The 18,282-nt window shown below is 34.7% G+C and overlaps 2 protein-coding genes across 12 annotated transcripts in view; both read left to right on the top strand.

Moving 5' to 3' along the window:
* The window catches only part of TENT2 (terminal nucleotidyltransferase 2), a 50,947-nt gene extending 37,090 nt beyond the window's left edge, over positions 1-13,857 (top strand). For all 10 annotated transcript variants that reach the window (XM_074328795.1, XM_019728191.2, XM_019728185.2 and 7 more), the window contains 4 exons: positions 3,710-3,846; positions 8,614-8,705; positions 10,770-10,849; positions 12,388-13,857. In XM_074328795.1, coding sequence (XP_074184896.1) covers positions 3,710-3,846; positions 8,614-8,705; positions 10,770-10,849; positions 12,388-12,462 — 384 coding nt within the window. In that variant the 3' untranslated portion in view covers positions 12,463-13,857. The remainder of the gene's footprint in view (positions 1-3,709; positions 3,847-8,613; positions 8,706-10,769; positions 10,850-12,387) is intronic.
* A 2,567-nt stretch (positions 13,858-16,424) lies between these two features.
* CMYA5 (cardiomyopathy associated 5) overlaps positions 16,425-18,282 on the top strand; it is a 93,206-nt gene continuing 91,348 nt past the window's right edge. The window contains exon 1 of one of the 2 annotated variants that reach the window (XM_019728192.2): positions 16,425-16,687. In XM_019728192.2, coding sequence (XP_019583751.2) covers positions 16,539-16,687 — 149 coding nt within the window. In that variant the 5' untranslated portion in view covers positions 16,425-16,538. Of the gene's footprint in view, positions 16,751-18,282 lie in introns of both variants that reach the window. The other variant, XM_074328794.1, reaches the window with a different exon arrangement.

Raw genomic sequence — 18,282 nt, 5'->3', positions numbered from 1 at the left:
ACTAATATATTTAATCCAATTTCTGTTGCTTGGGTTTATCTGATTATTCCTATACAGATACCCCTTTCTTTAAAAAAAGTAGATATGACAAAATTTTAGCTTGTATAAGTAAGTTTGAGGATGATTTTAACAGAAAAAAACTTTGTTACTTTACAAGAGAACAAAGTTCTTTTAAATTTTAGCTTCTCTAATATAGTTAAAATGTAATTTTAAAAATAAGATAATTTTAGAATAGAATAAAATTGGTTGTTCAATATTATATGCTCTCTTTAGTAATTTTATATTTTCTTATAATTTATGATAAAATATTTTAAAAATTGCTATAGTTTTTAAATTCAGTTATATTATGAAAGAAAAGGATGAAAGATTAAAATATATTTATCTTCAAAAGCTGTATCGTAGTATAGCGTTATTGATTATTGCTACTTAATTTTGATTGAATTAAAAAAGCAACATAAGTGATAGAGGGAAGAGTATTTGCTATCATGTTAAAGAAATGAAGTTGAGAAAGTTTATATAAATTCAGATTAAGCTTATGAATGGATCTTTATTTTAATGGGAGCATATTATTATGAGATTTACCCAGATTTGTGCTAGGTAGATTTATCAAGACAACTTATATTTGTTTTCTTCCCTAATGGTATCTTCATATTCCAGGAAGTTACTTATATTAACAGGATAGAGATGTAAGAAAATAACCTTCTTTTATATAGTTGTGAAATAAAGAATTCTGAGAATGTAGCGTTTCTCCATGCAGTTATATATTGAACATACATTTTACATATATACACATATACATATAGCAACTTATTTTTGGTTTTAAAATGTGTGTAATATGATGAAGAGTTTGATTTAATTAGTTATGTGAAACAAGCTTTAAATGAATTCCTTTGAAAAGACAAATTTAAAAACTTTGGTGAAGGTTTATTTTTTTTAAATGACAAAGCAACATTGTTTTAAAGTTGACATTACTTAAATTTAAAAAATCATAAGAAAGCTAATTTTGAATAATAAATTAAAAGTTTTAGGACATAACTATACTGCATTATTGTATAAAAGTACAGTTATAATAATGATGCCTGGCATATACTAAATAATTAATATTTAGATAATACTGTTGCTGCTATGTGTTACATACATTGTATCATTTAATCCTTATAGCAACTCTATGAGTACTATTGTTTTCCTTATAGATGAACAAGCTGAACCTTTGGGAAAAGCTTTAACAAATAGATGTTACATTATATCAATTAAATTTTTATTCCATGGATTTAGGTTGTAATTTTAAGGCTGCTTTTTTTCCTTTGGCTCTTTTTGTGCTTTTTAATATGATAGCTTAAATTCTACCTACCCTCATCCTATTCAAAGTAGCATATGTTATTCTTAAATACATAAGTGCAGTGGGGGAGCTCTCTTTTAAAAAAAAACTGATGAAATTTTTGTTTTACCAGAGACTCCTGTAATGTGAACAATTACCAAAATGGGGATTTCTTAAGGTTAAATGGAATTCCTATTTACTTGTAGCCTATTTTGGACTGTTGTTGTTGTTATTATTATTATTATTATTATTATTATTATTGATTTCTCCTTCAGTTCTTCCTCAGTGGGTATGATACAGCCCTTTTTGTACCGTGTTTCTCCAAAAATAAGACCTAACCGGAAAATAAGCCGTAGCATGATTTTTCATGATGACATCCCCTGAACATAAGCCCTAATGTGTCTTTTGGAGCAAAAAATAATAATAGATCTGGTCTTATTTTCAGGGAAACATGGTATATGACTATGAAAAAGAATAGCAGGGCTAAAAGAAGACTGGCCAAATTGATCCAAGGGCATTCAGCTTTTTAGTGGAGTAGGTCTCAGATTAAGTTTTAATCTCACAATTGCTAATCTTCTTTTTAAATTATTGAATAAAAATTTTAAAGGAGATTCAAACAGTTTTAAATCTCAGGTAAGAAAATGACTGTTCTATTTCAGCGTCAGTTCATAAATTGAATGCTTACTAGGTATGCTAGGTACTAGAAATCAAAATTAGTAAGAAGCTTTCAGAGCAGAAGCTATTAAACAGTGACCTACTTTTCCTAACCATTTGAACTTACAACTTTTTGTTTAATTTGCCAGAAATAGTATTTAAATTTTTAATTTTAAATAATGTCCTAATTCCAATTTTACACATTACAAGTAAGAGACAAAAGGTAGGAGAGGCAGTATACCTGCTCTTCCTTCTGCTTTTACTTTTTATTATAAATTGAGGCTTCTTTCCTACTTCTCCTAGTCTTAGAGACAATTAAGATCTCTGTAATACTAAACCTGTTAGAAGTGTAAAGGGAAGTAGTCAGAGACAATTAAGATCTCTGTAATACTAAACCTGTTTGAATTTAAAGGGAAGTGCCAAGTTTCGGAGTATAAATTTTCAGAATTGTGGTTGGAGTAGAATTTTTCTTTTGAGAGAATCACTTCTTGGTAGTTAAAAATTATTGATAGAATTACAGGTAATGGGGTAGAAGGGGGGGATTTTTTGTTTTTCTTGCTACTTTATTTTCACTGATGATTTTTGAGGGCTACCATTAAGTAGATATACCAACCTAGTTCGCTGTATCACAAGTTAGTTATTTGGAGAGCCTCTATTTTTTTTTTTAACATTGGAGTTATTTAGATATTACTAATTGAGTTGATATCAGTAAACCCAAGGCTGATCTTTTATAGTTGGGAAGCTTAAGTGTAGTTGTCATTCTGCTGCCTTCAACAATTGCTTTCTTTAAAAAAATCTGTTTCTACTTTGATAGCAAAGGGGAACATAGAAAACCCTTCTTTAGGAAATTCTGCAAATTACCTTAGAAAGGTTATTTTATAACATATATATGTGTATTAAGAATATCTGTAGTTCCTTTAAAATATTTTAGAGCCAGAACTTACTGCTAATGGAGGAAAGAGTTAGATACGAAATGAATGGCATACCGTAGGCAAAAAGAACAAGTATTCTTCAGTGTTACTCCATTAGTATTCTTTCTAAGAAGTGTGTTGTTTGCTCCTGGATTGCAAGCAAATGATAATCCTCTTTTGTGAACAGTGTGGTAAAAGTTTGCTGAAAATTGCTTGTTGGTATGTTTCCTATCTTCATTTTCCTGCCCTCTTTGCGTTTTCATTTTCAATTTATGTTGAACGTCCATCTTCTCTTCCAAGATACAAAATACAAAAACAAAACAACATTTTAAAAAATCTTCAAATTGGTACAAGTACTATTTATATAGTAAAGTTACTTTTATGGCCTTTGAGAGAAATATTAAGTGGCACTTAGGAAGAGTTCTTACCTTGTGCATCATAGAGCCTTCAGAAAACACAACTGCTCCTCGTAAAAGTAATTAAGGAGGTACATCTATAGAGAAATCTATATTATTGGATGGAATTTTGTTGTGTAGAGTAAGGTTTTATTTATGAGTTAGGAAATCTTTTGCTACCAGAGGGATACCAAAGGATTTGGTTAACTGAGTGATATATCTCAGCCAAGAATTAGAATAGCTTCGTTTTTCAGATGCTTTTTGACCTGCTGCAAACTGCTAAAATCTTTAGTGGAAGAAAATCTTCAAATTTTCAAATTGCCAATATAAAGAAAATTTCTTCTTCCTCAGAGAGCCTTAGATCAGGATTTATAAAGTTTTAAGTGTGTGTTTCAAATGGCTTTACATTTTCCCCTTTTCCTTTCTGACAGGAATCTTTTAGTCCTGCCATACAGCTGCACCTTGTGCATCAAGCTCCATGTAATGTTCCTCCTTACCTCTCAAAGAATGAATCAAATCTTGGGGACCTCTTACTGGGCTTTCTTAAATATTATGCTACAGAATTTGAGTAAGTGAAACTTCAAATTGTGTTTATTTATTTATATATGAGTGCTCCAAGTCAATTTCAATGCTGTAAACTTGCCCAGAAATATGTAGTTTATAAAATGTAATATCAAACAAGTAATTATGAGAAGCTAGATAGATTTCATATTCCTAGCTAATAGAAAATTATGGTTCAGTAAGCCCCGTTATAGTTGATTTCAATAGTGATCCAGTTATGTTTAGCTGCCTGTTCATAATAGGGCCTGAATAAATATTTGTGTTGACCTTATGTAGGTGCTATATAGTTTGGAGTATCTCTTTTTTAGGAACTTGTAAACAGGAGCTTACCTTGTAGTAAAAAAAGACACAGCTAAGACAAACTTGGTAAAAGATCTACTTAATACCTGATACCTTAATTAAGTAGTTGTGTTAGTGTGATATACAAATCAAGGAATACTCCTGTTCCTTTTTTTAAATTTTTTTGAGGGTGGTATATAAACATGAAATATTAAAGTGTATAATCAGAGTGGATGTAACTGGAAGTTCTTACTGGAGTTCTTAGTTCATAGAGTGGGATGAGGGGTTGCTTGCAGCTCTTCTGATCAGTTTTCAAAAGCTTGAAGGAGGAAGAGAGAGGACTTAGGAGTTGCATAAAGTTAGAGTGGATGGGTACAGTGACCATACGGTACCACTTCGAAGAGGTTTGGAGAGGGAATAACAACAGTAATAGTAATAAATTGCTATTACTAAGTGGGAAAAACTGTCCTAAACAGATTATATGTATTATCTCACTCAGTTTACATAATAACCTACCTTCTGAGATATATTGTGCCCATTTTACCAGTGAGGCATGTGAAGAGAGGAAGAAACTTGCCCCAAGATCACACAACTAGTAAGGGGAGTATTTCAGGTAATTTTGACTACAAAATTCACACTCTAAACTATGATTCTTTACTGCAATGTTGGTAGTGTCTTATCTGCCATGAACAACAGCTCTAAAGAAAACTGACTCACAAGATGATTTGAATCATAGGGTATGAAGATGAAATGTTATTTAAATTCCTCAAGGTAAAGCTTATACCAGACTGAGGTACTTGTTTAGTTTACAGTTGTGTCTCCAGTACCTAGCCCAGTGCCAGATAGTGGGTACTTGACAAATACTTGTTATAAATAAATAATTTTGAAGCAGAAAGTAAGATTGTGGACGTGATTCAAAGAACCTTAAGATGATTTAAAAATTACTGAATTAGGTTAAGAAAAGTTATAGGGAAAGAGCTGGAGGACAGTAGTTCAGTAAGAATGAAGTTATACATAATCCAGGTTAAAAATGACATAAATATTAGTCCAGGCAACATGGATAAAAAGGAAGGAGCCTTTATTTATATAAACATGTGGAAAGGTTTAAGACTATGAAACATGGGATATAAGAAACTGTGAAGATTACTCTTTACAGTTAAGATGTTGCGGTAACAATAGCTCATGTTTTGTGGTTATTTATTTACCTAGTGTCCTTAGAATATGCTGAGTGATTCCCGTATATTATTTTATTTAATCCTCAAAATAGCCTCCCCCCGTTCCAGCTTAGGGAATCTGTGTACTTGAAACTTGCCCATGGCATAGAGCTAGATAGTGAGAGAACTGAGATTGAAATTCAAGTCTGACTATAAAACCACAATCTTAATTGTTAAAGACTATTGGCATCTGTTGTGTCATCTAAATTAGGGATTGGGAGAAGTTTGTGCAGAGGGAAAGGATTCATAGGAGAAAGATATATTTCTGCCATGTATAGTTAAAGATTAGAGCATCTACATACAGATATCTTGAAAATCACCTGCTTTGTTGGAGTGAAACAAGATGGTAGATGTGCAGGTTTGTGTGTTAGTTTAGTATTAACAGAAACTAGCTTGCTGTGCTAAATGATACTGGCTAGGATGCTGATGGCTTGGAAAAAGGTTTTGCACATTTGTATGCATTTGTTTATCATTATGATACATGATTGGGGAGCCATCTTCCCCTACTCTTTCATCATACAGTGCATCGGTCAAGTACATTATTGTTTCATACCAAATAGTTTCAGAAATTTGACTAGGGAGCATAGCCAAGAATGTAATCATGGTAATGAACTAGGTGCTGTGCAAAAGCATTCTGGCAACTGTTAGAAATGTTTGTAAGGATTTCTTCTGAACTTTGAGATGTCCAATTAAAAAATTCTCTGTATTTGAAGAGAGACTTAAGTGCCTTTTAAGAGGTGCTTGAGTACCTGGTATAAATGTTGCATAAATTTTATATGGCCATTTAAAAATTACTCAAATTTTCTTACCTACTTCACTCATGGCTTTCTTTTGACCCTGCTGCTGAAAATTCTCAAAAGGAAGAAGCTTCTAGAACTATGCCTGGGAACAGAGAACTTACAAAATAGGTGAAGAGGATCTCAAAATACTTTGTCACAAAAAGAATGGCTAAGAGAAAGTTAATAGATGAGTACCAGTCCATTATCAATACTGAAGAAAAGAAGCAGGGGTCTTACTAATGTAGTCAGTAATCTCAATTTTATATTCAAAAGATTATTGTGTATTATCAGATCTATTTTAGATTAAAGTAAGCCTCATATCTGTTCTTTTATTCTTTTGTGAGACATTCCTTTTCTATAGACAGTATCTTATTTTACACTTTAATTAATGAGTGACAATAACAGATTTGTACACGGCAAGCAAATTTTATGGTAGAGAAATATGGTATAATAAAAGGCTTAGTTTAGGGCCTATTTTAAAGAATGAAATATTTAGGGAAAAAATATGTCTAAATTACCTTTTGAATTCTACATTAAATTTACCTCTAGGAGTTAAAATAGTATGTAAGTTATGTATCATGTTTCATGATTTGAAATATTTAATAATTTAGAAATATTTAAAAGTTCTTTGAAAATGCAATAGATTGAATCAGTCTAAATGGTAGTGATTCAAAATATTCTGTTGCTTTTTTTCCTCTATGAAGTACTTCAGATTGTATAGTCATTTACGTAAGTGCATTGTTTGGGTTGATTATAGGTTGAAGCTTAAGTGGCAACCTGGTTAGGGATAATAAAGTGAATATAGGTATGTCACATATGTTTCTGTGACCCAGTTTAGAACCAAGTACTGGCATGTAATAAAATTTCAGGATTGCTTTGATGTAAGTGTAGTGGTGAGAGTTTCTTTGGTTTAAGGAAGTAAAAAATGTAACTTAATAGCAGGATACAGTATTTTAATAGTCTAAGCTTATCTGAGAGAAAAAAATCAATCTACCCCGTTTTAGCATACTGCTTCCAATTTTAATTGTACTGTAAATTAAATTGTCCTATAAATTGACATTAGAAACAAATAGTCTCAGGGAAAAAGTTCATTTAGTGAAATTTGTCATAAGTGGTATAAAGTGAAGCAGCGCAAAGCGTAATTCTACTGTAATCTTGTTTGGTTCAGGCATGTGGTTATATAGCTCTCCCTTTACATTATTATTTTTAGGAAAATTTTGGAAATTCACATGAACTAATAGCAGTGTAGTACTTTTCTGTTTCGAGTCCATACTGATGTACGTGAAGGATCTAAAGCCTCTTACTGTAACCATTACTAAGTATTTCTCTTTGATAATGCACATATTTTTACAAAGCATAAATTCTGGTATATATTTTTGAGGAATTTAAAGTTGTCTTTACAAAGTATTTCTAAACTGTGCTCTTGATAAGAAAAACTAGAAAAATCATACTTTGGGGATCATTTTCAATTATCAAACTTCACAAGATACAATATTTTCTTGAATATTTAACATAGAAATTAATCAGTTTTCCAGAAACAAATGCCACGCTGGACCCACGATTATATTCTTATGGATTCTCTAGCTAATAAATAGAGGAGGAGTAGAAACATGTTGGAGTTGGAAGGTTTCAAATCATGGTCTTTCCCTTCTTACTTAAAATGGTGAAGAAAGCTAAATACAGCTGAAAAAAAGATAGCAGCTATTCCCTAAGCCCATTTTTCTCTTATATACAAGCTGAGTAGTCATATGCTTTTGAATATTTCTTGAAAAAATGAAAATAGTATTTGTACAAAACTATTATAAGTATAAAGACATTTTTTTTAAATGTAATGTTAATATATACTAAAGAGTGGACAATTTACCTTCCGACATGCTGATAAAATTATTTTACTTGAATAAAACTTCACTATTGACAGCCACATCTGATAGTAATGTGTGTTTTCATAGGATATTAATGTTTTCATAGAGTATTGATTTGTTTTCCTAAAACAGCATGTGCTTCTATTGGAAAATTTCCAGTAATTTTTCCCAAATCGCATAAGTAGATATACACCCAAACAAAAATTATTTAATAATGTTAAAAAAGAACACAAGAAGATTACCTCTCTCTTAAATAAAAAATTCTTACTGGAGCATTAAACAGTGAACATAGTTTTTTGTATTTCTTGCCTACTCACGCTTTATTTTTTATATCACTTCCATTTGGTCAGTAAATAAGTATCAAGTGCCTAGTTTGTACTAGACAACTAGTTGAACAGTGAAAAATAATTCATCCTGCTTGAGGGAGACACATCATAAACAACACTAGGCAAATTGTTAGAATATACGTGCGCTGGAGAAAAAAGTAGAGAAGGGGGAATGGGGATTGTGATGCTCAAACTTGAGGCAAATTTCAGTATTCTTTGACAAAATCAGAATAGGCCTTACTACTGATACAATAAAGCTAATAAAGGGGAAATTAAGAAAATAGTTAACATGATTAATGTTTTTCTTCTTATAGCTGGAACAGTCAAATGATTTCAGTTCGTGAAGCCAAAGCCATTCCCAGGCCTGATGGTATTGAATGGAGAAATAAATACATCTGTGTAGAAGGTAGCTTTCCCACAGCCACTCCCTATTTCCCGTTCTTTATCATCATGGCACTGAGAGAACTACTTGAATAATTTCACCTAACATTGCTATAAAGTAATAAATTTATGTTCTGAAGTGGTTTATAATTCTTTTAGTTACAAAATTTAAATTTTTCTAAAATAATTTTAAATTCTGTAGTGAGAAATAATAAACATGGATATAGGTGTTTAATCTTTCCACTTGGTAATATTTGAGCAGTTTTTATGCATTGCTCATGTTTGTCGTTGATTGAAACTTAATTTCATGACTTACAGGTGGAAGAAAATACTATTCATGAGATGATTCTTATATTGAAATAAAATGAGTTCTTTTATATATGTTTAAAGTATTGATACTTAATGCAAGCCAGATTTTTATAAATAGAAATTGATTTTACTTTAAAAATTAAATGCTCCAAGATATTCTGTTCTCTAAAATTAATTGATATGTAGTTGAATATTTCTTTGGGCTGGTGGGAAACTGACATTAAGAGGCAAAATTGTTCTCACAGGTGCCAAGTTGGTGACTTTGGTAAATCTTATGGTAAAAAAGAATAAAGCATTGAGATTCAGCATTTGAAGGAAAATGTCAAATGTAGAATATTTTATTCTTGGATTGTATGTAATATCTTAAGAGTTTGTGAATATGAAATTATATCTCCTGCTTTGGTGTTTGGTTTGCTAAATTGCACAGTAGATGTATATTATTTTAGGTACTTTAGGTCTTTTGAGTATTAAAGCTGACTTTTGTGAAGTTATATATGCGTGATCTGATCTGATATTTTGGCATATGGCATTATTCTATTTAGAAAACCAGTACTGTGACAATAAACTCCTTTTAAAGATAGGCTTATTAAGCAATTAAAAAAATAAACAAAAGGAGTTTTTTAAATTCTAGGCCTGCTTAGATTATATGAGCAATCTAAAATTAACCTCTCCATCAAGTTTTCTATTCTTTCGTTCTTTTTCCAGGTTTTTAGCCTCAGTTACCTTTCCTCTTTATCATAGCAACTTTGTTCTCTTTCTCTCTAGTCCTTCTCTTTCATTGTTAAGGCATATAACGCATGTAGATCCCATCGTTGAAAAATACTCTTGAGTTGATCCTACTCGCTCTTCTAAGTACTTTTTGTTCTCTCTTTTTTTTTCAGTGCCAAAGTTCTTCAACTCTAGTAATTTTTACCTACTGCTGGTATATTTCAGCTATCTCATCTCACTCCTAATATCTTTATTTAGCTTCCCTTTCTCACTATTATCTTCAGTTTCCTTGTCTTCTCCATATAAGACATTTTTTGGTCTCTATGTGTGGACTCTTCCTTTTTATCTTGTGGGAGAAGGATGAATGGGGTGGGGGTGATGATGTGGAAGGTAATGTTCTGTTCTCTGAAACTCTTTGGTCTCTTCCTGTCTTCTCTACTTGCTGTCTTGTGTTCCTCTCTCCTTTCACTGCCAAATTTCTCATACAAGTTACTGTCCTCACTGTATCTTTTTCTAAACCATCCACTCACGCCTTAAGTCTCTGCACTGTCTTCCCTCCTCACCAGGATTAAGCCTCTGCTTTCACGGGTATTGACCTTTCTCCTGCTAGACAAATCAGAGGTTTTTAAAATTAAAATTAAATTTAAAATGACCTTTCTATGATATTTGACACTGACCACCTCTCTTGGATATAGTGCTTTATTCTTTTTGATAACTCTTTAATTCTTTAACTTATTTTTATTCCCTTTAAGGATAGGTCCTTGACCCTCTGTAATCCTTCAGAACTCTAACCTACTTTTATGATACAGATTATGCATACTTATGCTGATGACTTCATTTTTAGTTCCCCTCTCACTTGAATTCTTTCTGCCTTACTAGACAGTTCATAGCGATATAAAACTATTTTCTATGTGCATAAATGTAATAAGATATTAGGCTGAACTATATGCAGTTGCTATTTTCTAGGTCCCAAACTGTCAAATGTAGACAATAGCTTATAGTTCAACCAAATAAAAAAACTGAAGTTCTCATTTTAATAATTTCTTGTTTATGTGTGCATTTAACATTGCAGAACCTTTTGATGGAACAAATACTGCCAGAGCTGTGCATGAAAAACAAAAGTTTGACATGATCAAGGATCAATTTTTAAAGGTAAACAGTGCATTAGACTAATCCTTAAAAACATTAGTGGACTAGTGTGCTTTGGAAATGAAAAATTACATATGTAGTAGGACAGAATAGCCCTGGTTTCTATGTTGTAAAGCCATTAATGTGGCACAGTAAGGAGTTTATGACTTGAATTTAGATACACTTTCCCGTCAGAGAGATCTAGCTTTGTTTTCATTCATATGGCTTTCACTTTCATGGAAATAAGCATCGCCACAGTGACATTTTAAGCTCTCAGAATGAGTGATTAAAACCTGATGGACTCCTTTGCCTCCCAAAATATTGGAGAACTTATTGTGGCTTTTAAAGAAAGCTAATGTCAGTTCCATGATTTTTCTTACACGTACCCCACTGTACCAAGGAACTTGAGTACCATTTTATCTTTATTTACTGAATTTTAAAAAATGTGTGTTTGTGTATACACACATACATGTTATACATATAAACTTCAGTCGTATATATATAAACTAATTTATTCCTTAGCTCATTATTCCACAGTATGAACTTATTCATCAGTAATTTTGCTAGGTGTGGTTCCTATCTTCAAGGAATGCCACAGTACATTGTAGAAACACATTGATAGAAATATGTACTGTGAGACATACAGGAGAAATAAATGTCTTATAGAAGAAAAAGATCAGCAAACTGTGAAGATCATTTTAGAGACTTTATTTGGATGATAATTAAAAATGCTAGTATATTATATTACAAGCTGTCTTTCAAATTAGGCCCTCTCAGTTTGACAACCAGAGTAGAAAATTTTAAATGAATGGAGTTCTGCAGGACAAAACAAATATTCAAGAGGGAATATTTTTGTCTGTCAGATTTAATAGAGAATTCAAAAATAGCATTGCCTACATTGCTGTTATTGGCGAGTGAGCTTTCATTTAGAATTGTTTAGTTATAAAACTAATAGTTTTAGTCAATTGAGCAACTGAAGTAGAACAAACTATAAAGATCTGTAGTCACCAGGCAGTGAGCCACATTTCCAGCTTGTGAATAAGAATTTCAGTTTTTCTTTTTTTTCTTACCAGTTCTATTTACTCTTCTTTTCTAGAGGCACATATGAAGTGCTTTATTATGGATTTACTTTCTCCCTCATAACTACTATTAATTGAAAAAGCTTACTAGATGCAAAATAGTCAATCAGATAATTGAAATAACCTTCCCATACCCTCTCAAATTTAAAGGTTTTGTTTTAATTACCTTGTAGCTTGCTATTTTAGATAAAATTATTTAAATCTGTGAATAAATAAATGTTAATATTGTCAGTTGTATCTTTTTGTACCACATGTGCCTATTTCTTTATTAAGGAATTGAAGCCACACAGGTATAGAATTTTTAAATAACATTTTCTTCTCTCATGACAGAAACAATACTTGTACTGTGTTAAAAACTTAGGAGATAAAAACATGAAGAAAAAAGTCACCCAAAATTGTATCACCCAGACTAGTAACTTTCTTTTCAGTCTTTTGTTCTTCAGATATTTTAGGTTTTAAGAATGATTTTTCTTTCTTTCCCAGTCATGGCACAGATTGAAAAACAAAAGAGATTTGAACAGTATACTACCTTTAAGAGCTGCTATCCTGCAAAGATGACTGGCCTCTATTTCTTAATAAATTCTTCTGAGAAATAAAGAACAATAGTAACATCATAATGCATTTTGTTTATCTCCATTATGGTTTCTTTTTAATTGTTCTTCTTCTTTTCATGTTTTATTTTTAAGAGGACATACTTATATAAAGATTGCATATTTTATTACATTTCCTAATAAAACCCTTTGATTTAAAGATGTATTTTTGAAAATGTTTACATTGATGACTAGTAATATTATGGCATGAATTTTCAGACGATTAGATAAAATATATTTTGGGGAATTATCTGAACAAATAAAAGTTTTTTGATATAACTTCAATTAATTATACCACCTGCTAATACGGAAGAGATGTGTGGAGTTTTGGAAAGGATCTGATTCATACATACTTAAAGTATAACCTACAGAAGATAGTTTGTCGCTTGTCTATTCTAGTAAAATGAAGATTCAAGTCAGTTTCTCAGTTACTTGAAACAAAATGAAATCTTTTATTTCAATGGAATTACTGCAGAGGCATGAAATACTGGACAATTAATTGCCTTACGTCTTCACGTGACTCACCAGGATAGACTAAGGCTTTGGGTAGATGGGTCTATATTAGCATTTCATTAGCACCTCACATGCTTTTGATGTACTCTTGAAATTGCTTTAAATTTTTTGTTGGAACAGCAGTACATTTTGCACTGTAGTAATAGCACTAACTGTATTGTACAGCAGTTAGTGAATTGTTTTAATGAATAATTTCAATGTAGAAATTTTGAAAAGATTAGGTCCCCTGTGCTTTATGATAGCTTGGTGCAATATGCACTTTAGCTTTACTTTCCGTTTTCATGCTTTTATTTTCCCTGTGACGTGAAGCAACAGAAACTGAAAGATCAAAGTTGAAATTATAACCCATTGATAGTATCAGATTTTTTTCCTGTGTACAAGTACAGGATTGTATTCTAAACTGGAATTTTTAGGCAGTAAGCCACTATAAAATGTTTTAGGGTAAGACATAAAATTATTATAAATAAAAGCTGTTTGGAAAGATACCTTTTTTAGCGTTTTTTTTCCACATGAAGAAGTAGTGGTGGCTGCTGAAAAATCTACAGTGTTTATTAAGATTGTTTGGGGGTTATGTAAATATTTGTAAATTGGTCAGTGTCTGTACATTTAAATATGAAAAGTAATCTTGGAAACCGTTTTAACTTTTTCAAAAGGACTGTGTACAATTTCTTTTAGACCTGCTGCAGCACAGTTTGTACCTCTAATGTATTTGGGTTTTTTTTGCAGATCAATTCAAATGCTAAGACTTTTGCTTATCTTTGACTTATAAAAGGTGCATATTTTCATTTTCTTTTAAGTTTAAATTTTTGTATGATGTCAAATGGAATAAAGTTTATATATGGAAATTGTTGATGTGGTGTTTTTTTGTTTTTTTTCTGTGAAAGTCTTTTGAGATGAGATTGAGGCTGTAGTTATCTAGAACCGAACTGAATCCAGTTATTATGCTTGATTATTTAGATTATACAGAGAATCTGGGAATCATGTTTATTCGTCATTAGGCCAATTAACAACATCAGCAACAACATCTCTGGCAGTATATTAGGAATGAAGCTTTCCACGTAGATGAATTTTTTAGATTACTGATGTGCAACACTTTTGAAGCAATTAAGCTTTATATGTTCCTTTCCTTGGAAATTTCCAGAAATGTATTATATACTGTGCGACTCTTCTTTATCAGAATGTATTAAGTACAATTAGTATTTTAGTGATGAATCCAGGTAATCATTATAAACAATAAATGATAGTCATAGTACTCTGTAGTAATGCTGTGCAGCTCTGAGGGATGGCTGAGCTGTGTGTGACATTTCCTAACAAAGCGCCAGAATTTACCATGGTGTGGACTCCTTCACTGCCACTGTTTTCTCAGCCTTCAATCACCACCTCCCCCCCCCCCACACACACACACACTGGTCTTACTACTGCTGCTTTTCAGCTGTTTTACTGTAACAAGTAGATCAATCAACAAGTTAATAAAGTTACACCCAATTCAAAATCAATAGACTGAGGCTTAAGATTATGTACCTGGTGACAGCCAAATGTCAGAAAATTGGGCCATTGATATATGAGAGAGCTTTTTAGACTTTTAAATTATTTTCAGTATGAATTACTTAGTCCTGTGAATAATACATTTTTTAATTTTCTATTTGTATTGATTTGGCCATTTCTATATATTTGCATGTCTTGAGAGTAGTATCAGAAAGTTAAAAATGTGCAAAGTTCTAAATTTTGAATTGGTTTGAACTAGGATCTTTGCAAGTAAATCTTGGTTACTTTAGAGTTTCCAAGAAATTTTGAGTTAAATGGAAGGAATATACAATGGCTACCTCTAGTTTTGATTAGTGTTTAACAGATTCCCTTAGCTACTGTTGAATTCTTTTTGTCCTGGGTGAGCAGTCATTTGGGATTAATGGAAAAGCTTCGCTTGTGTTAAGAGAAAAAATACTGCTGATATTAAGGCTGGTTAAGTGAATCCTGGAAGGCTAGACTCCTCTATCTTCCCTTGTCATGCACACTAGCTAATGCTTCTGTCCTGTAGCTGCACTGCCTGCAGTTCTTTGCCCACACACCTAATGCATGCATACAAGCTAGTGTAACATGAACTTGCTAACTTAACTTACATTCATCATACGCGTATTTAATAACTCTGAATAGAGTTTGCTGTATAATTAAAAATAAATGTTAGCTAGCCATAAAATCCTCATGAAAAAAAGATTAATTTTATGCATTGTAAAGGTATCGCTACCTGTTATACATACTCAACAGGTCTGGTCCTGTAAGTTTGCCAAATACTGATTAAGCACCTACTATGTGCTAAGTACTTTGCTAGCTTCTGGGCTTGTAAGAGATGGGGATGGTGGAACTGAGAAGAGTAAGAACTACAAAGTCTACTGAGAGAAAGACAAACAATTTGAATATATGATAATGTAGGAACCTGGAAGAGGGGTATTGAGCTTAAGCTGGGATTTCAGAAAAAGGTGATGATCCTGAATGTTGAGTAACCGGTAAATAAAGGTGGGAGAAGCTTTGCAGGCAAGAGGAACTGAGTAAATAAAGGTACAGTGGTGTGACATTATAAATGTTGGGAACCCCTGACTTCTACTCAGTATTTATCGTTCTGAGGTGAGGCTTTAGTCCTTGAGCAGGGGGAAGCCATTGAGGGGTTTTAAGTATGGTCATGACATCATCCAACCAAAGGTCTGGGGATCTTTGGGCTGAGTTTCGGACAAAATTTAGCCTTTGGCCAATGTGGGGATAAATTATTCCTCTTCAATTTTTAAGATTAGTGGATATAAAAATTTCCTGATTGTAACAATCCAGGGGCCACTGAGGAAGAGAATACACAATTTATTGATTTGCAAATGTAAAGGGAGCCAATGCTCAACAGTGGTTCAGAACCGGGCTTTTGAAATGGCAGACCCAGCCTTGTTTCCCACTGGGTCACTTGACTAGCCACCAGACCTTGAGCAAACTAGCTACCCAAGCTCTTTTGAGCCTCAGTTTTCTCATCCATAAAACCAGTATTGCAGTTAACTTACCACAGCAGATTTGGGGGGAAGGATAATGAAATTGAGACCGTTAGCTGAGTGCCTGAACTAGTAAATTCTGTGCTCACTTAGGAGTAATTTGGGATAAAGGGTCCATCAAGTAGCGTGGCTGGAAAAAAGCCTACCAAACCCACTCTAGAGGAAAGAGGCAGGGCTGGGTGCCTGTCTTCCTTTCAATTCCCCGGGGCAGCCGGACGGAGCCTGCGGCCCTAGGAGTGGTGGGTGATCTCCAGTTGCCCCAAAGGCCCGCCAGAGATCTGTCTAAACGGGCGGGGATGGCTCGGGGGGAGTTGGCAGGCGCGCAGGGAAGAGTTGAAGCTGAGCCCGGGCGAAACTTTTTGACGCCTTCTATTTAAAGTCGCGGGGCTCGCCCGCCCCCCGGGCCGGGAACTCGAGCCGCCCCGCCGAGGCCAGAGGCGCAGTCAGAGGGAGAACACCAGGCGCGGCGCGGGCGGCTCCGGCTCAGCTCCGGCCCCGGAAAGACGCGATGGCGAGCAGCGACAGCAACTACGCCGCGGAGAGCTTTCTCGGCTCGGACGGGGACGAGGAGGCGACCCACGGGCTGGAGACGGAGGAGGAGTCAGAGGGCGAGGAAGATGAGACGGCCACGGAGTCGGAGGAGGAGCCGGACGCCAGGTAGCGGGTCCCCTCTCAGGCCCGCAGCCCGAGCGCGCGCCCTGGGGCCTGGAAATGCGGCAGGTGCTTCGCAGGGCAACTGCGCTGTCTTCCTTTGTCTCATCTTTGTAGGCGCTAGAGTTCATTTCCCTCGAGCTAGGCACTTTCTCTCGTGGGGCGCTGCCTTGGAATGAACTTGAAGGGGAAGGTGCCTCGAGTTAGCTGGAGTGACAGCCCCACCTGCAGCAGCCAAGTTCACCCCCCTCCCCACGTCCTCCTGCACGGCCTCCTCCCTGCCCTCCCAGCCCCGAGTGACTTGCTGCTTTTGTTTATTCCGGGGAATTTACTTCGAGTCTTGCCTAACTGCAAAAATGTGCTGAAACGCTGGCTTTTGGTCCAAGACATCGGAACAATCTCAAAAGCCTGAGCTAGAGGAGAAGGGTTGGGGGTGGAGGTGATGGAGGCTGCCCTGGAACCTTCCAATGACTGGAGGAGGTCTCTTCGATGGCTCGATGGCTCCTACGGGGCTAGGTTGCTATAAGGGGACTTCATTTTGGCGCAAAGGACCATAAATTCTTTGGAGAAAAGCATGAGTTTCAGTAACCCCTGTTCTAAAAATCCTGCTGCTTTTTTTTTTTTTCATGACCCCAAATATCAACATTTCAATGAATGTGAATGCAGTTAGGAAATACTATATGAAGTGGGTCTCCCTCCAGTTGGCTGTCCCTCCCTCCCTTTCTTCATGGAGGCCCTAAAATGAGAATAGTAGCCTCTTCTCCTCTCTGTTTGGCTTTGTTTCTACTTTTCACTTGTTCCTTTTGAGTATGGGTTTTGTTTTGTTGTTATTTATTTGTTTTTAGGGGTTTTTTTAGTATAGATTTTTGTTGTTGTGTCATTGGTTATTGATGTCCCTTCCTAAGTCTATTAATATGAGTAGAAAGGTTTTGTAGGTGACACATGGCTGTGCAGCATTGCAGAATGCCCATCTTACCCAACGTTAAAAGTGCTACCCAACCAAAGCCAGCAGAGCTGAAATTGAAATAGGCCACAAAGTGGCAGTGATTAGGGTGAATGGTCAGTCAGATGAGAAGTCTGGAATATCCATCACATATTTACCAAGCAGCTACCAGGTGGGAAGCAATCCCAGTCGCTGTTCTCAAGGACTTGATGGAACAAGTTAGATAACAATGTGTGGAGTATGAGACTATGTACTAAATAAGTGAGAGGGCCGGGAGGACAGACCCTGCCTACAGTGGAAGGTCAGCAGAGAGTGTGTAGATTTGTGAGTGCTTTGAGAAGAAGTGGGCATGACCTGGGCCTTACAGAATGGAAAAGCAGAAGAGAAGGCACCTGTGGGAAATGGAACAAGGGGGAGGGATCTGGGATTCCTGGGCAGTATTGAGAAGGGGAAATTTGTCAATTCCAGACTTCATAACCTTTTTCCCTGAATGGTGTCTGACATCCTCATATCCATGCCCAACCAAAATCGACCCCTTAGAGAATCTGAAAACTCATTGACTCTAACATGTGAACAGCTGACAGTGCAGTGCCCTTTGACAAAGATCAAGATCTTCAGGTAAAGATAGAATTTATCTCCATAAACTTTAGCCTGCTCT

This window comes from Rhinolophus sinicus, linkage group LG03 (assembly GCF_036562045.2).
Source record: "Rhinolophus sinicus isolate RSC01 linkage group LG03, ASM3656204v1, whole genome shotgun sequence".
NCBI classification, from domain to species: Eukaryota; Metazoa; Chordata; class Mammalia; order Chiroptera; family Rhinolophidae; genus Rhinolophus; species Rhinolophus sinicus.
Note: the sequence above shows the minus strand (reverse complement) of the source record. Positions and strands in the feature narration are given on the sequence as shown.